We start from the raw sequence: 24764 nt of genomic DNA on the forward strand, positions 1-24764 counted from the left end.
ATTTCAATTGATCAAAAATGATGTGATTTTATCAATATTGAGTTTCTGATTACCCAAGTGATTCCTTGAAAGAATTTTTAGCTTGGAAAAGACACACTGGCATCACCACACTGAAATCTCAGTTAACCAGATATTGTATCATTTTAGTTTTCCATCACTATTAACAAATACGTGGCATGATCAACTTATGAGGATAACAGGTTTGAGCCACCTTTGGAAGTTCTAGTCCATAGCCCAGAGGACTGCTGCTTTTATGCCTATGGTAGATAAGTTGGCACATTGTGGGGGAGCCCATGACAGAGCAAAACCACTTACTTTCAGGCTGGCAAGGGAAAAGAGTCTGGATCCCAACTAGTCTGAATATCCCCCAATGAAATGAGGACATCTCATTAAGCCCTGCCCCTTAAATGGTGCTACTACCTCCCACTAGTACCACTAGGGACCAGGCCTTCAACACATGGGGGAGGGGTGTGTCAAAGCTATAAACCCAAAGGATATGTTCCTAACACACACAGTGTGACTGTCCTGTGAGGTGTGACAGTAGGACTCCTGGGTGGCACTTTTCCTGGGGAGTCAGGGACAAATACCTACTCATTTCAGTTAGGGAGAGAGAATCAACAATAGTTCAAAGTACAGATACTATCAATGTCCAGCTTGGTGAACCAGAGTTTATTGAGGTTACTTCCAGAAGAAATGACTTAGACAGCTGTGTCGCCAAAGCCAGCATGGGTGAGGACTCCTGAGAGCAGGAAGCGTGGAGCTCACTGCACAGCCTACAGGGCAGCTCACCAGTCTGGAGAATGCTTCTTTCATCTGGTTTTTGAGCCTGGGGACTTATTTGTTAGGATGCTTGGAGATCCTTCATGAGGACAAAGAATGTAGAATCTCATAAATGTACTTTATCTAAGTGCCATCCTTATAATGATGGGATATTGTTTATGCAATACTTGCATAAAACAAGAAAGGTTGCTGGCGTTTGCTATAGTTTAGATTTAATGTCTCTGAAGACCCTAGTACGAGGCATTGAGACCTTTAGGAGGCTTTAGGTCAAAAGTGGTGTCTTTGAAAGGATGGTGGACTCCAGAGCCTTGATTTCAAGTTTTACTTCTTGAGGACAGAAGTTCCACTCTGCCCATGAACTACAGGCCCCCAAACCATAGGGTTACCTGGTCAGGGGATGACATCTATTAAATGGTAAGCTGGTGAGTGTCCCATCTGTCCTCATGTAGTAGCTCATCACTAAACCCGACATTCGGAGTGAGGCTGTTTCACCGCCTCCCACAAGACTTCCCTGTGACTCTACTCCTACAGAGTACTGAACAGACCAAACACCTACGATAAACAAAGTTGCTATATTTATTCAGTAGAAGAGTGGTTACAATTAAATAGATCCATACGTTCCCAAATAGTGTTCCAAACAATATGGGTCAATGAAGAATCCATTTGGGTGTTTGTGTACGTTTGAAAGGTGTCAGGACAATACACACTGGGAGAAGCAGAAAGAACCAGAGAATGTAACTTGGCGCCCTGTGCCTGGGCAGCCCTGGAGAGCTGGCTGAGGATGGATTTCTCTTCTTTAAAGAGCAGGGTCCTTGCCCTTTGCGGTTTTCCCCCCAGTGCTGAGGATGGAACCGAGGGCCACAGAGTAACACACAACAGCTCGGAACCCCACTAGTTTTTAGACCACTCTCCTCTAGTGCTCAAATTCAGGACAGGCCCACACTGGTGGAAAACTCAGGTAGTGCTCGGCACACCCAAGAATGGCATGAATACTGAACTGTCTTTGTGATGCCGATGTCAAAGGAAATGCTGACCTGATGGGACACTCAGCACTTCTGCGACACGAGATGCGTGCAGTCATCAACATGGTAACTCAAAATTGACATGTAGGACACTTGATTCGGATACAGACTTCTTTTAAACACACTATGGTAAGGCTTTGGTAATAAATTGGAGGGAGGATGAGTAGGTGAACTTTCTACTTTTTGCATGGTTTTTCTATAAATCTGAAATTGCTTAAAAAAATTAATAGCTGAATATGACTTAGTTGGACTAGAGGCGCTGGGGGTGGTTAGAGCATAGCTCAGCAGGAGGAAGATGTGTGTCAATTCATCTCTGGTAGCCTGTGGCGGTAGGGTGGGAGTTAGAAAGAGGACTTTTAAAGGATCCTATTTTACGGCTAATCCTGAGAAGGCAAAGAATCTCGGTTCCTTCTCGCCTAATTTCAGGCTGGAAGAACATTTTGATACTGCTTTTGGGGTAGTTTATCCATTACGCATTTTTCCTGTCAATTTTAGTTTTCTATTCCTTTTAGCATGTTCAAGATGTAACACATTATCTTCTAGACACAGGGATGGGAAAATACAGCCTGGTAAAAGAGAGTATCAGGGACTCGGGTCGGCTGTGTGTGAAACGGGCGGATGAACCCAGCTCACCACACCTGCTGTCAAAACTGTTCCAGGAGTGGCAACAGAACCAAAGCCCACAGCCTGGGCTTGACTCAAGTCTCTGGTGACAATTCTTGTCCCAAATGCTAATATGATTTCTGAGCTGAAGTTCTTTGTCACCTATGGGGCACATTTTCTGCCACCTTAATTACTCCCTGAGTTTCTTGGAACAGGATCACATTCTGGACTCCCGATGTTAGGAATGTTTTCATTCAGGGTACACATGCATTTGGAGTCCCAAATAAACTCTTAGTTTTGGGTCACCAATCTCCAAAGTGTTGGCAACAGCTCCACAAAGTGTCCCAACAGGGGAAGGACCTGGTGCTTTACAGTTAGGTAAAGTTCATCCCTTGCAGGTGAACTTTGTTTTTCCGGGGCATCTTATATTTTGTATCTACTGCTCAGTAAAAACTCAGTCCCGCTAGCTGTTTCGGGTCAGACTTCTTGACAGCAGGGTCCAGGGTTACAACCACATTTTCCCCACCTGGTTCCTCTCCCTGATGCTGTGACTTGAGCCCCGCATTTTCAGCAGCGAATCATTTTCTCAGATAGGACTCCTGAGGGGCAATCAAAATCCCTTTCCTCTAGCGCCATCTGGGGGAAAGGAGGCTACTTCGCCTGTTACTTCTGAAAACCATTTTCCCACGCCTCTTCTGGATGCTAGTCTGGGTTTACTTCTCGCTCATTCCTCACCTGGAAAGTCTGTACATGCTGAGTGGCTATGAAGTAAGGGATAATTTAAGCTATTTTCTTCCTGGTTTGCCTGGAAAACTGCTTTTGCCTTCTGCTCAGAGGCTCCCTAATGTGTCTTAATCAAGTGGTATGCTCTTTTTATCATCTTTATTTGTGTGTGTGCTAGTGCCCACAAGGCCAGGGGCATTGGCTCCCTGGTGCTGGAGTTACAGGCAGTTGTGAGCTGCCCAACACGCAATCTGAACTGGGGTCTGGGAGAACAGGAAGTACTCTTAAACACTGACCCGTCCCTCCAGTCCTGTATTTTGAAGCCTTTAGAATAAAAAAACATAAAAAAAAAAAAACCCCAAGAGCTGATTTCTATGAAAGATGCTTTAGTGTTTTCTCATTTTACATTACACATACTGAAGACAGTAAGAAGTTGCAGTTTAAAGGGCTTTGGACGGTAACACAATCACTGCAACTACGCAGTGAATTATACAAACCATTCTTTCTTGCAAGCACTTGATAAGCTAGTGAAAAAACATCCAATTATCTTGAAAAGGCAATACCATCAGCCAGATATCAAAAGGGTCAGTGAAATGAAGGATGTAGAAAGAGAGATCGTAGTCCCCGACTGTGCAGTGCTGAATGTCCTCACTCGTTAACAAGAAACATATGGAACAGAGTGGCGAAGTTACTGCAAAAAATGGCAAGTGTACTCGGAAAAAACAGGTTGACTTTGGGTGGGTTTCCTCAATCACCTGATACAGCCAGGACCCCAGCGGGGCTTCATCACACAAATTCTTAACTGTTCTAAAACAGCAGGAGCAGGACACAAAAGCAGCAGGCCAAGGCACTCCCTTCAGAGGCTTCCCAGTGTAAGGGCTTTAAACTTGGCATTTTCCGTTCAGATGCTCCTGGAGGTTCATGCAGATACACTGAATTGCTGGTTCGCGTCCTTCCTCGCAGTCTATGAGAAAGACACTCATCCCAGTGTTGGGAGTGACCGACGAGAGTTCAACTTTGCCTAGTGTTGCTGGCAATGAGCATTTGAGGTCACTGATGAGGTAACCAAAGAGACTTCTCATGTAAGCTCCATGGCTCACAACTAAGATGCTGGCCGCTAAGCCTGGGGCGCCACCATCAGGATGCAACTCTAAACTGTCCCGTTTTCCTACAGGGAACACCTCCGCCAAACTGCTCTCCAGACAGCTGCCTGGAGCTCTGGGGAAGAAGTTTTCTCTCTGACCTGTCCCGTCCAAGACGTACTGGCAAAGGAAATTGAAGAAATCCTTTGCACGTATTTTCACCTGCAATGAAAGAAGTACAAGAGGAAAGAAAATGAAGCTAACGGTGTCCTCAAAATACAAGCCAAAAATACACAATTGACCGCTAAAACCCTAAGGCTTCTACAGGACTTCAAAAAATCACTAGTTGCTAAAGACATTAAGAGAAAGGGAGGGGGCCAGAGATGGCTCAGAGGTTAACAACACTGACTGCTCTTCCAGAGGACCGGGGTTCAATTCCCAGCACCCACATGGCTGCTCACAACTGTTGGTAGCTATAATTCCAGGGTTTGCAACACCCATGGCAAAAACACCAATGCAAATAAAATTGAAGGAGAGAGAGGGAGAAGAGAGAGGAAAAGAACAGAACAGAAAAGAAAAGAAAGAGGGAAGAGAAGAGGAAACACCTTGGTGGGCAAAGCGCTTGCCACACAGCATGAAGACCAGACCTCTGGGGATCCAGAGGTAGACCTTGATTCACTGCCTGCCGCCACCGCCTGTGCCAACACTGCCTATACCACCACCTCGTGTTAAGTTTTTCTTAGTATCATCTAAGAGAGTGAGTACTTCTATCACCAGGGATGGCTGCTGGCTCACAGTAGTTGAGACAGACAGGGTAACTTGGAAAATGGGGGTGTCGGGGTGGGGAGCAGGCAGCTGTCTTCAAAGTTTGCAAACCACTTGGCTGTCAGTCACAAACAGCTAGGGTACAAAATCAGTGAGAATTCACTGACTAGGTCACTAGCCAGTTCACTGATGTGCCAGCAACGTGGCAACCTAGATGCGGGCTACATACCTGCTCCAGTGTCTCTCCTCCGGGCGGAGCGAACATGGGACACTCTTCTCCAGCGGCTTTGGCCATGGCTCTCATCTCGCTCAGTGGCTTGCCTTCTACGACCCCATACTTCTACAAGAGTCCAGTTAGACAAAGGTGCTGCTTAGCTATAACAGTAAAGGCCCTTGGAAATCTGAAACTGTCCAGGAAGGAGCCCAGCTTCCTTCAGGTATTTATTATCCCGTCTCCCCTGAGCTGCTGGCGGGAATGCACTCTGCAAAGGCCCATGCCCCATAACACAGTCAGGGTGCTCTGTCCAGGTGTCTGTGGGAAAGAACTTCCTGAGGCTATCCCAAGCAGATAATGGGGGCTTTGCCAGACAAACAAGGGATCTGCCCAGTTCTGAAGATGGAGAGATTGCAGCACAAGGCCCTGCCTGCCCACCAACATCATGCCTGACTGTTTTCAGCACCAGTTCTCAGGCAGAGTGGAAACTTCCTTCTGCCAGAACTTGGGATGTACCTTGACCCAGAGAACGCACACAAGCTGAGAGAGGAAGGGCTTTTAGAATGCTCGCACCATTCTGTTCCATTTTTATCCAGGATCAGAAGGAACCAGAGCTGAGAGAAATGTTGCCCAAGCTTGGAGTCAGTATCGTAGGGCATAAAAAAATACCAATGCTCCTTGAGACCCGGGTTCAGATCTCAGATTGGAAATCTCCATGTGCCAAATTTAAATCTCAGTTTATTTGTTTGTGGTTTTTCAAGACAGGGTTTCTCTGTAGCTTTGGTGCCTGTGTCCTAGAACTCACTCTGTAGACCAGGCTGGCCTCAAACTCACAGAGATCTGCCTGCCTCTGCCTTCTGAGTGCTGGTGTTAAAGGTGTGAGCCACCACCAATGGCCTGGCTGAGTCTCAGTTTTAAGACGAACTTCTGCTATACAAACTGGGTGAAAGCAAACACACTCACACACTCACAGTGAGGGCAGGAGAGAGGGAAAACACTTTATTATCTTTACTTTAAACACACACACACTCACAGTGAGGGCAGGAGAGAGGGAAAACACTTTATTATCTTTACTTTAAACTCACACACTCACAGTGAGGGCAGGAGAGAGGGAAAACACTTTATTATCTTTACTTTAAACTCACACACTCACAGTGAGGGCAGGAGAGAGGGAAAACACTTTATTATCTTTACTTTAAACTCACACACTCACAGTGAGGGCAGGAGAGAGGGAAAACACTTTATTATCTTTACTTTAAACTCACACACAGTATAACAAGTTTTTACCAGTGTGATCTTCTTCTGTAACTCAAGACACGTACCTCACATGGTTAAATGTGCTCTCCGTAATATGTAGTACAACATGACAGTTGAGTAGACTCGTAATATGTAGTACGACATGATAGTTGAGTAGGCTCCCCCTCCTCACCCCTACCAGCCTCTCCTCGATCCTCCCCCTCTGTGCTGAGATTAAACCCAGGGCCCTAAACATTCTAGCCAAGAAGTCTACCACTGAGCTATTATCTCTAGATCTTGATTTTTTTTTTTTGATAGGATCTATGTAGCGCAGGCTGGCTTCACATTAACAACCCTCCTGCCTCCACTTTCCAAGTGCTGAGATTACAGATGTGTGCCACTATGCCTAGCTACACAGATCATTAATATATTAGTTGATTCTATACTCCCAAGAAAGAGCCAGAGCAGTAGCTCAGTGGTAAAGAGCATTGGCTGCTCTTCCAGAGGATCCAGGGTTCGATCCCCAACACCCACATGGCGGCTCACAACTGTCTATAACTTGAGTCCCAGAAGAGTCAACATCGTTTTCTGGTCTCCTTGAAAACCAGGCATGCCTGTGGTTCATAGTTATATATGCAGGTAAAACATTCATACGTAAAAATATATTATTTAAAAATAAGTTCATGAGAGGACTGTATCTGTGCTTTACAAGGGATGGCTCACTGAAATCCATGGTAGAAGGTTAAACAAGTTACCCTTTCCCGAAGTCTGGAGTCATACTTCACCGCCATGTCTTTGCAAAATTTGCTTTTCTCCAAAATGCCACATATGGTCTGAAAAGCAAAAAACAAATGTTTATTTTTTATTTCTTCTTCTTCTTTTAAATAAGAATGGGTCACCATGAAGTTTCAAAAGCATGCCACTCAGCTTTTTATGAATTACTAGCAATAGTGTTCCTGGGCAGAAATTGTTTCTCTGGCTGGGGCTGCAGCTCGGTGGCAGAGCACATGCCCAGAATACATGACATCCGGGGCTTGTGGCTTCTCTTCATGCCTGACTCTGGTATTTACTGCTATGTACATCGAGTCCACAGGGCCAATTCAGACTATCACCTGTTAGGAGCCAATTTCCTCCTAAAATCATTACAGGAACCATCACCCTGGGGAGTCTGCAGAGAACCCCACACCCCTAATTGTGTTAGGGATCGTTCTATTGACAGAGCCTACCCCACACCCAAATGGGCTGTTTATGGAGAGCTATCTGTTAGCGGAACCCATCCCACATTTCAAACTATCTAAAGATCTAGGTGTGTCAACTCGTGACTTCTTGGCCTACAGTGACCTGACCGAAGATAACCTCCTGCCTACATGACCAACTCAGACCATGTGACCAACGTGAACCATGCGGCAAGAGCCCAGGCCCCTGTGCCCACCCAACTCCTTACCCTATATAAGCTGTACCCCATCTCTAATAAACGGAGGCTCTGACAAACCTAGCATGGCCTCCTTTCTCTCTCTCAGCTCATATCTTACAGATAGTGCCTCTCCGGGACCCTGGAATAACTGAATTGCTAGGCGGGTTACTAACCCTAGACTGAGTAGCCCACCCAAAGGCAATCAACAATCACCTGCTTTTACAAATAAAGATTTATTAGAACTGAGCCACATGAGCAGTTACTGATACGCTTTGTGCAACTGCATTCATTTCATAATGGTATGAACGGAAATAAACAGCTGTCACAGACAGCACAGAGACTGTCAGACCTAGAGGGCTTGTTATCTGCTCCTTACAGAAAAGACATGCTACCCTTCGTTGTGGCTCTTCGTGTGTGTGTGTGGTATGCACACATGTATGCACATCTGTGCTGGTGTGCTCAGGGAGGCCCTGAGTTGACCTGGAGAGTGTGCCTGAATTACGTTCCACTTTACTTATTCAGGTAGATCTCTTGTTGACCCCAGAGCTCATCAGTTCTGATTTATCCAGCTAGCCAGCTTGCTCCAGGGATCTCTCCGCCCCCCAGTTGCTGGGATGGCTAGTGTCGGGCTGCAGACACAGATCCACTTTATCCACTGAGCCCTCTTCTCACTTCCTACTCCAGTTCTAACTCTTTGTGAAGCTGTTTCTAAACAGCTGCCGATTCCTTTAAGCCTTGGTCTGATTTATTGTCAGTTTTCCAGTTTTCCCGATTCCTGTTCCCTTGTTCCCAGTTCTCCGCTTAGTCTCCCGGTTCATCTTTCACCAAGGCATAAGGTAACATCTGAAGTTCTATGTCTAATGATGGGTGTAATAACCAGGCTTGATCCCTGAGCGTGAGGAGACCAGGCAGGGGAATGGTAAGTTCAAGGCTAGACTGAGCTACACAGCAATACACTGTTTTGAAACAAAAATAATAAAGTCTATATCTATAACTGCTGGGTCTGGCTGTGCTCTGTTATTTTGCTCGTTTTTGCTCATTTTCTTCTTTACCTCCCTCTCCCCCCGTATGCCTTGTGGTTTTGTCTGTTTTCAGTACCTCACGCCCTTTGTGAGAGTGTATGTGGACATGTGGGCATTATGGCAGGCACGTGGACGTCAGAGGACAACTTAAAAGAGTCAATTTGCTCCTTTGTGGGGGCCCACAGAAGTGGGTCCACTCCACCTTGACTGAAGGTCAGAGAGCTCAAGCCTACTCTTGGTCTTTCAAAGTTATTGACAAAAGGTCTGAGTGGCTACAAACAAGATATCCTGGCCTAGTGGGTGGTTAGTTGGTGTTTTAGATATTAAGATGGCCAAGGGGTGGATCCGCTCCACCTTGACGAAAGGTCAGAGAATACAAGCCTATTTCTGCTCCTTCAAGACCCAGGGAGTGGCTGCCTACAGGACACTTGGTCTAAGATGTAGGAGCTGCATGTCCTGCCTGACCAAGAGAATACTTAACTCAGGATATAGTGGCTATTGTTTCAAGAATTTTTTTTTTTTTTTTTTTTTTTTTTTTTAGTTTTTCGAGACAGGGTTTCTCTGTGGCTTTGGAGCCTGTCCTGGAACTAGCTCTGTAGACCAGGCTGGTCTCGAACTCACAGAGATCCGCCTGCCTCTGCCTCCCGAGTGCTGGGATTAAAGGCGTGCGCCACCATCGCCTGGCTTTTTTACTTTTTTTTGTTTTGTTTTGTTTCAAGAATTGAAGCAAGTAATTGTTCTGTTTGCTCTCCATGTCCTATAAAGCAGCCTTTTGCCTTCTTCCCCCGCTTTTGGATTGGGGTATATAAGAGATGGAAAATAAATGCAGGTGTGCTCAGCATTCACTGGGCTGCCCTCCTGGTTCTATCCTATGTCTCTGTGTTTCTTGCTATCTCTGTTCCTCCTACCCAACTTTTCTAATCCACAGACCCCTACCTTGGAAGGTACAAACCCAGTTGAGGCTGGATGGACCCCGACACTCCTATCACGTGGGTCCCACGTGGGTCCCAGGAATTGAACTTGAGCCGTCAGCCTTGTCAAGCACCTCACCTACTGAGCCATCATCTCATTAGGCTCTGGAAGTGGGTTTTTCAAACTCACTGTTGTTAAGCTTCTGACCTATCCCTAGACACTTAGCCCGAACTCACCTGCTTAGTCCTCGTGAGGTCACTGGAGAAAGCATGTGTAAACTGCACGTTGTTCAGAAACCGACCAGCAGCAGCTGCTTGCTTAAACCCAGTCTCAGAAAGGGGCTCATCTACTCCTTGTCCTGTGGGGAATAGAACCATTCAAAAATGTATCATCAGCCAGGCAGTGGTGGCCCACGCCTTTAATCCCAGCACTTAGGGAAGCAGAGGCAGGTGAATCTCTGTGAGTTTGAGGTCAGCCTGGTCTACAAGAGCTAATGCCAAGACAGGCTCCAAAGCTACAGTGAAATCCTGTCTCAAAAAAACAAAAAGTGGCCGGGCGGTGGTGGCGCACGCCTTTAATCCCAGCACTCGGGAGGCAGAGGCAGGCGGATCTCTGTGAGTTCGAGACCAGCCTGGTCTACAGAGCTAGTTCCAGGACAGGCTCCAAAGCCAGAGAAACCCTGTCTCCAAAAACCAAAAAAAAAAAAAAAAGTATTGTAGTGATATTTTGTTTGTGTTTTAACAAATAAAGCTTGTCTGAAGATCAGAGTGCAAAGCTAAGTCACTAGATGCCAGGCAGTGGTGGCGCACACCTTTAATCTCAAGACTCCAGAGACAGAGACAGATGGATCTATGAGCTCAAGGCCACCCTGGGCTATGCTAGATTGATCCAGTCTCAAAGAGAAACAGAGCCTAGCAGTGTTGGCTCACGCCTTTAATCACAATATGTGGAATTAAATAATGATGTGGGATTCTCCTCTGTATGTTGTGATTACCATTGATTAATAAAGAACTGCTTTGAGCCTATAGCAGGGAAGAACAGAACTAGGTGGGGAAAACTTGGCTGTATTCTGGGAGAAAGAGGGTGGAGTCAAGGAGAAGCTATGGAGCCTCCACCAGAGACAGACATGCCAAAACTTTACTGGTAAGACACAGCCTCGTAGCAATACACAGATTACTAGGAATGGGTTAAATTAAGATATAAAAGTTAGCCAAGCCGGGCGGTGGTGGCGCACGCCTTTAATCCCAGCACTTGGGAGGCAGAGGCAGGCGGATCTCTGTGAGTTCGAGGCCAGCCTGGTCTACAAGAGCTAGTTCCAGGACAGGAACCAAAAGCTACGGAGAAACCCTGTCTCGAAAAATCAAAAAAAAAAAAAAAAAAAAAAAAAGAGCTAGTTCTAGGACAGGCTCCAAAAACCACAGAGAAACCCTGTCTCGAAAAACCAAAATAAATACATAAATAAATAAAAGTTAGCCAATAAGAAGTTAGAGCTAATGGGCCAAGCAGTGATTTAATTAATACAGTTTCTGTGATATTATTTCGGGTCTGAGCAGTCAAAACAAACAAGTGGTCTCCTCACAACAAAGTGCCTTTAATCCCAGCACTAAGGAGGAGGAGACAGGAGCTCAGTGCTCCTCCTACAACCTCAGCACGTGTGAGGCTGAGACAGGAATACTGCAGTGGATTAGAGGTCTTCCTGACCTACATAGTAAGCTGTAAGCCAGCCTGGACTACAGAGTAGTACTGTCACAAAAAAAAAAAAAATCCTATAATACAATTTAAAGAATTTTTAAATTAAAATGCTATGAAGCCAGGGGCACTGTGAAGGACCATCCTACAAGGAAGGAACTAAACTGGATGTGTTACTCATTGCTGGCCTCCAGGATGCGAAGCAAGCCTCTTAGCTATACCTCAGGAGAGGATGGAAGCATGATGTTATCAGCACATGCTGGCAGGCGGTGTTGGGGCTGCTGTGTGGAACAGAGGGCTGGAAAGCCAAACAGACCCTGGGAGGAGGCTAACAGTCTCAGGTAAGAAGAAAAATGAAACACAACCCCCCTTCAGAGAAAATCATTCTCAATAAGGGGTAATAAGCTCTCACTCATTTAAAGCAAACAAAAGGTCAACACAAAGATCCAGCATTCACTCTGTGTGTGAGTGTGCACACTCAGGCACATCATGAATGAAAGCCAGGAAGACCAGCCAAGGGATTTAGAAACACTAAGAATTTTAGATATTAAAATCAGCAGCAGAGATTAGAGACAGATTCAGAATAATCGATGAACAAAACCTGCCAAAAATGTGACAGTCTTCTAAAGAATCAAAAATTTTTTTTTTTTTGAATGAAGGACTTGATGAGGAAAATCCCTCCCTGGGCAGCAATTTAGTAGGAGGGCGTGTGAGGCCCTCAAACACAGAACTGAAGACAACTCAGAAGGCAGCGCAGGCACTGGGAGGAGCTGGACCAATCCACCGATGTGCTGTGGATATGAAGGAAGAGAGAATTCCCACATGCACTTCTAGTTTAAGGCACCCCAGATACCCATCTCTCACTGCTCTGGAGGTCCAACTTCTGGGTCAAGATGCCAGCATGCCAGGGTTCTTTCTGGCGAGGTCCTCTGCCAGGGCACACAGTGGGAAAGTTCAAATTGCAGAAGGAGAACAGGAAAACTCTCGGGGGTATCACCCAGAGGAGGGGTGACACCTCTCCTTTGTGAGAGATGACCCTTGTAACCTCGTCACTGGGGGGGTCAGAATTTCAACACAGGGATTTGGAGGGATACACGCATTAGTCTACAACATACATCTAACAGAATTCCAGAGGACCATGAGAGAAAGTGGAGGGGGTAATGAAGAGGCAGCGGCAGACTGCTTTCTGGAACTGAGGGGAGGCGCAATCTAGAGCTGACGAGAACACAAACAGAAAGCTGCTTCTTGGCTTGCTCAGCCTGTTTTCTTATACAGCTCAGGCCCACCTGCCCCATGATGGTACCACGCATAGTGAGTTGGGCCCTTGTAATCAATCATTAATCCAGAAAATACCCTACAGATGTGCCCACAGGTCAGCCTGAGGGTGGCAATCTTGACTGCAGATGCTTCTTCCCAGATGACCCTAGCTTGTGCCATACTGGCAACAACAAGCTGGCACAGGTACTCATCTTAGCCTGGACTTGTGACCTTCAGAAGTGGGTGAAGAAAACAAAAGTGTTTTCTGAGCCACCCAGTCTGTGGTAACCTGTTTCAGCAGCCTAGGCTGATCACAAGAGGTCAGAAGCACAACAAATCTAAAGGTCTGTATGAGAAGATCTATGGCTCAAGAGTAGGAGAAGGCTAGGGAGAAACAAATGCAGTCGAAAAGAAGAAAAAGTAAAGCAAAGAAGACAGGCTAGAAAAAGAGGGGGGAGCAACAGCAAAAGAAAAAATAAAAGATTAAACATAAAAGTTAACAGGGTAAAAGTGCCCAAACTTGCCTGAGAAAGACTGGATTTAAAGATTTATTTTACTGTTTTTGTAAATGATGTGGGTCTGGGCAGGTGTGTGAGTGTGTGTGTGTGAGTGTGTGTTTGTGTGCATATGACTGCAGTGCCTGTAGAGGCCAGAAGAGGGTGCCAGATCCCCTGGAACTGGAGTTAAAGGTGGTTGAAAGCCACCCAGTATGGATGCTGGGAAGCAAATTGGAGTTCTCTGTAAAAGCAATACACATTCTCACCACTAAGCTACCTCACCAGCCTCATAAGGGCTATGTGGGGGCTTTGCTTGTTTTTTTAAAAAGGGGAGTGGGGAAGAAACTGAGCACCCAGCTTACAAAGTCAGGAGGAGACAAAACAGCCTAGAAATGAATGTGAATGCAATCCTGATTGCCTGAAGCAAAGACCTGTATTTTAAGATCTGCATTTTGTTTACAGCCATCTTAAATTCACAAGACCTTTGCAGGCAAGTTCCGGACATTAGCCTAGTGAGACCAGCAGGCGCCAGGCCTTTAGAAACAATTAGCATTTTCCTTTGTTAGTCAACAATCACAGACCCTCAGTATTTACCTATCAGCTAGGGGTGTCTCCAGGCCTGAATTCCAGCAGACCTAACACACCCCTTCCCTCCCTGCTGGTCCCTTTGCTATCTAACAGCCTCCGAGAAAAAATTAAACACGGTGGCTTGATCAGAAACACTGTCTTGCCATCATTTCTCGTGTCTCTTGCCCCTCCATTCCTCCCCTAGGTTTATCAGGTATCACCCATTGGTATCCCACTGGCCGGGATACCTGGTTATCCATGTTCAGGAGCTGGGGTAAGGTTAGTGAGGGGCCCAGGCCCAAGGATAACTCAGGTGGGCACGCACTACACTCAGAAGTAGTAAAGGTGGTTTAGGCACACAACCCATAGGTCTCCAGAAAAAGAGCCAGACACACTGAGAAGGAAAACCAACTTCTGGCCAGGCGGTGATAGGGCACGCCTTTAATCCCAGCACTTGGGAGGCAGAGGCAGGCGGATCTCTGTGAGTTCGAGACCAGCCTGGTCTACAAGAACTAGTTCCAGGACAGGCTCCAAAACCACAGAGAAACCCTGTCTCGAAAAAGCAAAAAAAAAAAAAAAAAAAGGAAAACCAACTTCTGCATAGCCAGAATTTCCTACCCCAACACAAAAACCAAAAGCTTTTAGAATCAGGGCACAGAAACAACATCTGCCCAGAAGTTCACCAGGATGTTCCTCAAAAGGCCAGACTCGTGGGTCTGAGCACAGAATACAAGGGCCCAGCACGCATTATGACAAGGACCACCCCAGAACATAGAGAATTTCACTGTCAGTACAGAAATCAGTTAACTGTTTGGAAAAGTGTTAATACTAGCCTGTAAATGCAATATTTCCTAATATAAAATCGTTTTTTACAGAATAAACTGAAAGACCTGGATAAATCCAGACCCCCCCCCCCAGCAGGAAGAAAATAGCCAAAAATCCAAGCAGGAAGAGAAGAATCAAAAATCTAGGATTAGCTGGTTCAGTGACTATGTTTCAGGAACTAGCTGAAGATAAAGTTAGAGTGTAATCTTGAAAAAACAGGGAGTTTCCCCCTTGTGATTATCATTGTACAGTTTTAGGAACTAGCTGATTATGACCTTGGGAGTGGTCCTGAGAGGCAGGGGTTGCCCCCTTGTGACCTTCACTGGATTTTAGGAATTTTCTATGACCCTTTTGGATTACTAGGCTGTGGTTTCTTCCCTTAAAAACTCCTTCTCCCGGTCACTCGGGGTTGAACTCTTCCCCTGCGTGGGTTATGAGTCTCGGCCCCACTGCACTGGTTCCCGTCTCCTCTCATCATTAAAGCCTCGTGATTGCAGCAAGGACGGTCTCTCGTGAGTTACTGGGGGGGGGGGTCATGTTATCCCGAGTCTTGAGTGAGAGTCTCCCCAGCACTGGGGGTCTTTCAAAACCAGTCTTGAACTCCTTGAAGTTCAAGGGGCCTCAAACTCACAGAGATCCTCCTGCTTCAGCACCTACCTGCTGGGATTACTGGCATGTGTCACCTGGTTTTAAGCACATTTCAAGAACCCAGCACAACTTTGTCCTAGGTGACCGGGTCCCTTTGAAGGACTGGATGACTGGAGAACCCTCGTGTAACATGTTCACTTCAGAGACGTTTGTTCTTCCTGGTGATCGGCTGTTTTAGTCAAAGTCTATGGTTACCATGGTACCCTCATCCCCTAGTCCCAGTCCAATTTACTGCTCTTGCAGTGCCTCCTACCAGTCCCTCCCCTTCCAAATCTGATTAGGCCACCATCAGATAAGACTAACCTTGAATGATTTTCTCCTTATTAAGTCTTGTTTCACCACTAAAATAAAAAGAAAGAAAATACATTACCAAATTATTTCTGAAAAGAAGAAAAATGACAACAAAGAGTAATGACATTCATAAATCTTAAACTTCCAAATCTAAACATTTTCTTTCCAATCATCCACCCCAACTCATGAATTCCAAGTCAAGAATTCCCTTATGAAAGCAAATGTATATGGATCAGGAAACCAATGTTACATGAACTGCTGGAGGAAAAAGCTATTTATTTAAAAGGCAGTGTGTACGCATTCATTTGATGAGGTGTCCTTGTTAAAGATAAGTATATTGATTGATCAACAATCCTGACTTCAAACCGGACTGCAACCAGGGTGGCAGGCTGTGGGTCACCGCCCTGAAGAAGCACATGACTGGGTGTGAAAATGGGAAAAGAAAGAAATTCCCAGACCCTTGGTATCCACCCAGAGTTAACCTGGGTTCTAGAGCTGAGACACTCACACCGTGAGGGGGCTCCAGCCGCCTTGCCTGCCAAGAGTGCACCCAACTGGTGTGTGGCTACACTCTGAGGGATTAAAAAATCAAAACAAAGGTCCTGAGTTCAATTCTCAGCAACCACATAATGGCTCACAACCATCTGTAATAAGGTCTGGTGCTGTCTTCTGGCCTGCAGGCATAGACACAGACAGGATATTGTATATATAATAATAAATAATTTAGAAAAAAATCAAAACAATCCCAACCAGAAAGCAACCAGATGACCCACAAGACTGGAACCATTTCTAGGAAGTATCTGGGTAAACTGAGGCTGGAAGAGGGAGGTGAGCGAGCCTATTTGGCAAGGTAGACTTACGATAAAAGTCACCAAGTGAGGCCCGGGGACGGCTCAGTCTACCAGTAAGGTGACTACCACACAGGTGTAAGGGCTGAACTGGGATTCCTGCACTATGGAAATGCTGGGCACAGCGACACGCACACTGGAGAGGTGAGGGACAGAGGGACCCCCATGAGGCTTGATGGTCAAGTCAGTAAGAGACCTTGCCTCAAAAATTACAGTGGAGAGCAATAGTGGAAGACACTCAGTGTCAATCTGTGGACTCCATGTCAGGCAGGGGTCGTGAACAAAGCTAATTCCTTAAAAACAAACACAGAGGCGGGCGGATCTCTGTGAGTTCAAGGCCAGCCTAGTCTACAAAAGGAGTACCAGGACAGGCTCCAAAGTTACAGAGAAACCCTGTCTCGAAAAACAAAACAAAACAAAAAAACACAGAACGTAGAGTCTGTCCAAAAGACTTCAAGGGGGACTGGAGAGATGGCTCGGTGGCTAAAGGGACTTCATGCTCTTGCAGAGGACCAGGGTTCCATTCCAGCCGCCACTTGGTGGCTCTCAACTCCGTCCCAGAGGCTCCAATGCTCTCTCTTCTGACCTCAACAGACATCAGACACACATGTGATACATGCATATATTCTGGAGAAACACTCACATACATAAAAAAACAACACGAAACGCGTGTGGAAAGAGAACAACCTCCACGATAAAGGACTAAAGGGCAAGGCTGAAATAATAGTGAAGTGAGAGAAATGGAAAACACTTGGATGCACAGAAGGAAACACCGAAAGGATACCTTTAAAAAGTAAGAGGTCCAGTCATGGCAGCACATGTCTTTAATCCCAGCACTCGGGAGGCAGAGGCAAGTGGAACTTTGTGAGTTCAAGGCCAGCCTGGACTGCATAGCTACATAGTGAGTTCCTGCCAGAGACACAGTGACTATCTCTCTCAAAAATAAAATGAAGTTTTGTTTTGCTTTCTAAGGGATGTAGCTCAGTGGTATTATAGCACTTGCTTACCATGCAAGATCTCAGATTCAATACCTAGTACTGCAAAATTAACTAAGTAACTAAACTATAAATAAATAATCAGTGTGGTCTCGCATGGGTAGAGAAGTAAGAACAGGGAGAACTGGTTTGGTTCCTAAACATGCAGATATAAAAACAAAATGCATGATTACCTAAATGAAATTACTGTGTATAGCCGGACGGTGGTGGCGCACGCCTTTAATCCCAGCACTCGGGAGGCAGAGGCAGGTGGATCTCTGTGAGTTAGAGGCCAGCCTGGTCTACAAAGGGAGTTCCAGGACAGGCTCCAAAGCTACAGAGAAACCCTGTATCGAAAAACCAAAAAAAAAAAAAAAAAAAAAAAAGAAATTACTGTGTATAGAACTATTTAGGGCTTGGTTTTGCCATTATTGATGGACCACTATCATTAAAGGAGTTCCTAGCATCCAAGTCTTGCAGCATCCTAAGAACTGTCCACAGAAAAGGATATTAACCTCTGACATACCGAGAGTTCAGCAGCACAAAGTCAAGGATGGCTCCTAATCAACAGAGAGGAAGGGTGGCCTGGGGTCACTCCTGAGATCAAGAAAAACTGCTTCCTAGAGATTAATGCCTTTAATTCCAGCACTTGGGAGGGCAAGGAAAGAAGACTGTTCAAGGCCAGCCTGGGCTACATATTGAGTTCCAGGCTATCTCAGGCTACAAAGCAAAGCTCTCTCAAAGAATCAAAAGTTGGGTTCGGTGACACAGCCTGAAATTGGAGGGTCAGGAGTTTGTGGTCATTCAAAGTTACACATTGACTCTAAGGCCAGCCTGGGCTACAGAAAACCTGTCTCAAAAGACTAAAGAAATAAAACAGCTTTTAAATAGAACTATCACCCTCCTGATTACTCCCAGCAAGAGCCAAAGACGCACCCTCACTGTGTACAATTAAAATCAAGGATGGGGAGCAAGGGAAATTCCTCAGATGATAAGTACACTGCTCTCCAAACAAACACGGGCACCCCAGCTTCATACCTGAAGACAAAAACTGGGTGGGCCCATAATGCCAGCACTGGGGAACTGAAGAGAAGAGTATCTCTTGGGCTACCTGGCCAGCCAATCTGGCACAATCAGAAAGCTCCACGATCAACCAAAGACCCTGTCTCTAAAAATTAGGTGGAGGGGCTAGAGAAGTGGCTGGTTTAAAAGTGCTGACCCTTTTCCTGAGAACCCATGGTGATGCGTAGCCATCTGTAACTGAAGTTCTAGGGGATCCACTGCCCTCTTCTGGCCTTTGTGGGGACTGCATGCACACGGTGCACAGACATTCAGACAGACAAAAAAACACCATACACATAAAATAAAAATAATCAAATCTTTGTTTTTTTTTTTTTAAAGTGAAGTGATACACACACATGGGGGGGGGGGGAGAGAGAAATTTGCTAATTTTGCCACTCCAAACTTTTGCAGGTGGCACCAGAAGTCTGATCTTTCTGAAAAGAACACATACTGGAATGATTTCCAGTGACTCTAAGGCACTGCCCCTCATCTAGTAATTTTTCTTTTCGGTAAAAAGAAAAAAAAATAAACGTGATATAGTAAGCCACTTCTTTTAACTGTGGGCCAATCAAGATCTCTGCTGGGGCTGGAGAGAGATGCTCAGTGGGTAAGAGCAAGCAGAAAGACCTGTGTTTAGACACTGGCACTCACTAAACGGGAGGGTATGTGCTGGAGGGTTGGGGAGAGACAGGATCCTGGGGACTTGCTGGCTTAACTCCAGGTTCAGTTACTAAAGTCACTTCCAGTATCCCCACCTCCAAGTGTGCATATGCCCCAACACACACACACACACACACACACACACACACACACACACAACTGGTTCCTTTTAGCTTCTAGCAGGCATTTTTGCACTGAAGCCACTTTATAAATATTCAAAGACCAGGTATCCCCAAATAGAACTGTTTCCCAAAGTCTGTGTAAATATCTAGTATTAAAGCTTCAGCAGCTTTAAAGTGTCTCTAGCATCCTGGAGGCAGGTATTTAAAGCTAGTTTAGGGGGCGGGCAAGGCTAAGCAAGCATTTGCCAGGGATTCACTTCCCTGAACCAGACTTTGGCTTATGAAGGAGAGAGGAGGCGGAGGCTGCGGAAAGGTCAGACAGATGTATTTGGAAGGAGTCATGGATACAGCACTCATTTTCAAATTCTGCAGAGTGATCCATTTCCGGAACAGAACACCCGGCTCCAGAAGAGTCTAGACACTTGTGCCAAGAACTGAAGTCTCATGACCAGCCATTTATAGGCTCTGTGGGTGGTGCGGGGAGGGGTGCTGCATGGGACATGATGGGGGACACATAAGACACAGGACAGGCCCCGCTTAAATAAAACCACTTGTTCTTAAAAATGAGTTCCTTAGCTCAGGTTTACGTGCTTAATCTGTTAGATCCCTTCAAAGGGTTCTGATTCAACAGACAGCTGCCAGCTGGGCACAACAGAAGTCAGGCATCATGAGAAGCTAACACGCATGTGGGGTTTTCACAACACATTTACTCCCGTGTGCATAAAAGGGTAATTACAGCCTTGCCTGATGTCACCTGATGCTCAATCACGAATGCGACTCCATCCTAACTCCCTCTTACCAATCAATTAATTCATTGGCAAATACAGATTCCAAAGGTTAGCTTGAGAGGAAAGAAGACAAGAAGTAAATTAAATTTGGTTTGTGCTGTTATGTAGGAACACTGACGCCGGCCTCCTTGTGCTGTAACTTTCATGAGAAATTATAGTTCAATACAAATGAGATTTGACGTTCGGAACCCAGGGTGTTCTAGTCCCAAAATGACACACCTCCATTTCCAAATATGAAGAAAAACTGGAAGCTGGTGAGATGACTCAGGGCCTAAGAGCACTAGCTGCTCTTCCAGAGGACCCAGGTTCAATTCTCAGCACCACATGGCAGGCTAACTAACAACTGCCCATAACTCCAATTCCCGGGAATCTGACACCATCTTCTGGCCTCTGCGGGCACCAGGTGCACACATGGTACACAGACACACATTCAGACAAAACACCTATACACGTTAGATGAACAGATTAAACATAACAAATTAAGATAAATATAAAATATAAAAATGAAGGATTTGACTAGACAAAATGAAATCGCTTTAAATTTCTCTCGCATTATAATACAGTTCAATGCAGTTAGTCAACTCTCCCAGGAGTCATTATGTTTAAGACTACCAGTCAAATCTGAAAGCAGGTCTGTTCTCGAACCTCGAGGCTTCCAGCTGTCACAGCTACTCCAGAAAGAGGCCAGCTGGGATAGCCATGACAGGAAGGCAGCTAATCACAGCCCTGTCTTTATTTCAACATGTCCATCTTCCTGAGTCAAAAGGAGAATACCCGCCCCCTTTGGAGACAAGATCTCACTGGCGTGGCACTGCAGTGCAGATCAGGCTGGCCTTGAACTCCTCTGCCTCCTGCTGCTGGGATTTACAGGCTGCTGCACCACGACCGTCAAATAAAACGACTCTTAGCACCCCTTAAAATTATACCAGGAGGAGAAAAAGCAGCCCCGAAGCTGGTGATGTTCAAATGACGATCAAACACTAGCTTGGCTTTAATGTAACTGAGAGGCAGAGAACGGTGGGCTAATTTGCTCTGGTTCAAATCTTACCCAGCCAACTTGCCACGGGACTTTAAGCAAATGACTTGGGGTCTGATGCCCCTTACTCACCCGTGAATCACAGGTGTCAAGATAAGAAACTCCCTGTTCACACAGGTACTGCCCAGTAAGAGGCTAAATGGGGGTCACCTTATTTTCCAAGCAGTTTCTCCAGCCCAGATTTCCTATAGAGCTTTCCAGCTGGGTCCAAAATATTCTCAGATTGAAAAGAGGGCAATGGTGCTGGGTGGTGGTGGCGCACGCCTTTAATCCCAGCACTCGGGAGGCAGAGGCAGGCGGATCTCTGTGAGTTCGAGGCCAGCCTGATCTACAAGAGCTAGTTCCAGGACAGGAACCAAAAGCTACGGAGAAACCCTGTCTCGAAAAATCAAAAAAAAAAAAAGAGGGCAATGGGGACTCAAATGCCTACAGTGCTCCCAATAAAGCTGTTTAACCTTTTTTTTGTTTGTTTGTTTTTGTTTTTTCGAGACAGGGTTTCTCTGTGGTTTTGGAGCCTGTCCTGGAACTAGCTCTTGTAGACTAGGCTGGTCTCGAACTCACAGAGATCCGCCTGCCTCTGCCTCCCGAGTGCTGGGATTAAAGGTGTGCGCCACCACCGCCCGGCATAAAGCTGTTTAACCTTAAGAAAGTTAAGAACCCTCCCAGAACTTTCTAGAGAACACAGAGGATGCTGCAGAAGAGAGGAGGGAAGCAGATTTCTAAGTTGGTCATTGAAATGACTGAATCCTGAAAGCCCACTTCACATGATGCCCGAGATTAGTTTCCTATAAAGAAGGAACTGGACAGAGAAGGCATCATTGAAAAAGAGGACGGCGTTTGACCAGCTTCAAATGCTGTAAGCACTTCAATGAGCCATAAGAAGGCAAAAGGGTCACTCAGCCCCTTGATAAATGCAGACCTCACCTGAAGGCGGTTCTGATAAGTCTGGTCTACACAGGTGAGAATTAGCTGCATTTTAGCTAAATTTTACTTATAGAAGAACAAGTTATTAATTCCCAGATATCTAGCTTCCTCTCTGCTGCCATGCACTCCATCTTCTCCATTTAATTCTCGTGGTCAACCCAGTGAGTTTAGAAAGACTGCGGTCACCAATCTGCTTATCCAGACACAGGTCACAAAGATTAAATTAAGCCGGGCGATGGTGGCACACGCCTTTAATCCGAGCACTTGGGAGGCAGAGGCAGGCGGATCTCTGTGAGTTCGAGACCAGCCTGGTCTACAGAGCTAGTTCCAGGACAGGCTCCAAAGCCACAGAGAAACCCTGTCTCGAAAAACCAAAAAAAAAAAAAAAAAAAAAAAAAAAAACAGAAAGATTAAATTAAGTCTGCTCCTCAGATGCCTAGGCTATGAAGCTGCTCCTAGCTGGAGCCCCAACACCAACCAACTTCTCTTTGCCTTGAAAAACCTCTCCTGCTATTCACCCCGAAGGCGCCTCCCATCTTCACAGTGCAAACACGTGCTGAGAAGGAAAGCAATAGGTGACCTAAGGTCGGACTCTGCTCTATGTAATTTGTCAAGATTTAAAAAAAAAAAAATGTTCAGGGTGATGCAGTTGACAGAGAAGAGCTGGGGCTTTCTCTTCTTTCAAAACTGTAGCCTATAAAGGTTAGTAAATTTCAAAAGTACCCCCGATGCGAAGAGAATCGGGGGTGGGGTGAGGGAGAAGGCAAGCAGCATCGGAAAGATGAGGCGCGGCCCAGCAATTCTGCAAACTCTGGATCTACTAGGGAGCAGAAAGGTCACGCTGAGAAGTCGGTAGACGGGGTCGTGTCCTCACTCTGGCTGGGAATCTTGATCGTGTGCTTCTCCACACTAGTGTACTCGTGAAAACGGAAGGCTGCTGACATTTAAGACCTGCCATGCTCACGCAGGGTGGTGTGCCATAAAAGGAAGGGAAGTAGACCTGAGAGGACGCAAAGCAAAGTACATGGAAGACCACCCTCCTGGGCTTGGAGCACACAGGGACCAGCAGAGACCCAGGCCAGGAAGCTCCCGGCGACTGCAATTACTCACTGGCGGATGATGGTCAAGGCGAAGCGCGGCATCTCGGCTGGGGCCCCAAGACGGAGGAGCCACAACCCGGTTTCCCCCTACCGCTCTGCGCCGGCACTGCGGGGCCACCTTGCCGGCACTACTTCCGCCTGCCCTGCGGACCGGCTCCATATCCATTGGCCGAAGCTGCCTTAACGTCATCACAAGGCTACCAATAGGAGCGGAGATTGAGCCCAAAGAAACCCCGCCCAGGCCAGTGGCGCTTGCGCCCCGGCGCGCCGGCCTGTGATTGGCGCCTGGCAGGTGCGCGGGCCCCGCCCTAGGATAACGCCCTGGGAGTCCAGCCAGCTCTAGACCGCCGCCTGCGCCAGGGGCAGATAAGGACCGCTTTGATTTTTTTTTTTTTCCTACAACTGATTTGAGGAAGGCGTGCGAGGTGTGTAGGGATTATAGCTTGCCAAGGCGATGACTCTCTCCCGGTGTACAGAACCAGGAGTTGCATCCTGTGAGAGTTAGCTTTATCCTTTACCTGGCAAGTAAGATCAAGCTAGGTATGTCGATCTAGGGTTTCACTCTCAACTTCTTAACCAAAAGCTTTAGTCAGGCCTCTTTCTTGCCTTCTGCTTTGAGGAGCCCGATCTTACCAAGCCAGTTCATCGCTCATGCTGCTCCCATTCATAATCAAGTCACTCTTCCATCTTGCCCTCCAGAAGTCTCCACTGATAGCTGTTGTAACAGGAGTTGAACTCAACCACTCCTTACAATAGTCCCTATGGTAAAGAATGCGACCTTTATTGCCGTGACCTGGAATAAAGTCTTTCCCTTACAAACGGATGCAGCTACACAGATTCTGTATTAAAGCCTTCAAGAGTGGCCCAACGGGTTGAGAGCACGGATTGCTCGTCTAGAGAATTGTGGTCCCATTCTCAGGACCCACATGGAGGCTATCAAGCATGCTCAACTCCAAGTCCAGGGTATCCGGCTCCCCCTTCTGACTTCCTGCTCGTGTTATGCACAGACATACATACAGCTAAACGAACCACCTAGACACATAAAATAAAAATTAAAAAGAAAGTCTTCAAAACCTTGAGACTGAGCCTATAATCCTCAGCCAAATGATAGGAAAATGGAATAAAGGGGAGACCGGAGTTGAGGGTTACAGTCTGCGCCCCAAACAGACTTTGGCCACCTATCTTCCATATGCCAATTGAAAGGGCCAAATAAATAGCAAAAGGCAGAAAAAGGAGTTATTTAATACAGCCACTTCCCCACCTCAGACCATCTGTGGGATCCTAAAATTTCCCTCTAAAAGTTAAAAAGTAAGCACAACCAAGCCATCCAGCCGAGACCAGTCACCCCCAGAGGATTGTCTCAGTTTTTTCCTCTCAGAGAAAGGTCCTCTTCTGACTGCCTTCAAGACTTTTTCCTCCTCCAGCAGGAGATTCCTGCGGAGATAATTTCTTGGGATCTCGTTTCAACCATCTCATAGGCAAAGGGAAGGGCACAGAGTCTCTTTAGCTAAGTGTGGTGGCACACACCCTTAACCCCATTACTCAGGAGGCAGAGGCAGGAGAATCTTCTGAGTGTGAGGTCAGCCTGGTCTACACAGGGAGTTCCAGGACAGCTGCCTCAAAGTAATAATAATAATGTAAAGACTAGTTTTGTGTCAACTTGACACAAGCTATTGTTATCTAAAAGGAGGGGACGTCAATTG

General features: G+C 46.2%; 1 protein-coding gene across 1 annotated transcript; it reads right to left on the minus strand.

The window, feature by feature from the left end:
- Positions 1-1345: 1345 nt before the first annotated feature.
- On the minus strand, positions 1346-23200 carry Tigar (TP53 induced glycolysis regulatory phosphatase). Its single transcript, XM_041642859.1, has 6 exons — positions 23072-23200; positions 15560-15597; positions 10010-10131; positions 7181-7258; positions 5205-5315; positions 1346-4432 (listed from the first exon to the last, which is right to left on the minus strand). The coding sequence occupies exons 1-6, from the start codon at positions 23101-23103 to the stop codon at positions 4010-4012; spliced, it is 804 nt and encodes a 267-aa protein (XP_041498793.1). The 5' UTR covers positions 23104-23200; the 3' UTR covers positions 1346-4009.
- Positions 23201-24764: the final 1564 nt, after the last annotated feature.

The sequence above is a fragment of the Microtus oregoni genome, unplaced genomic scaffold (assembly GCF_018167655.1).
Source record: "Microtus oregoni isolate MIOR12 unplaced genomic scaffold, Mior012 000002F_ref0000024, whole genome shotgun sequence".
NCBI classification, from domain to species: Eukaryota; Metazoa; Chordata; class Mammalia; order Rodentia; family Cricetidae; genus Microtus; species Microtus oregoni.

Coding starts and splice junctions, on each gene's coding strand:
- Tigar (XM_041642859.1), bottom strand. CDS start 23,103: ATGCCGCGCTTCGCCTTGACCATCATCCGCCA. Junction 15,598..23,071: donor GCCTTGACCATCATCCGCCA/GTGAGTAATTGC, acceptor TTTTTATTTTAG/TGGTGAAACAAGACTTAATA. Junction 4,433..5,204: donor GAGGAGAGACACTGGAGCAG/GTATGTAGCCCG, acceptor CTTTCATTGCAG/GTGAAAATACGTGCAAAGGA.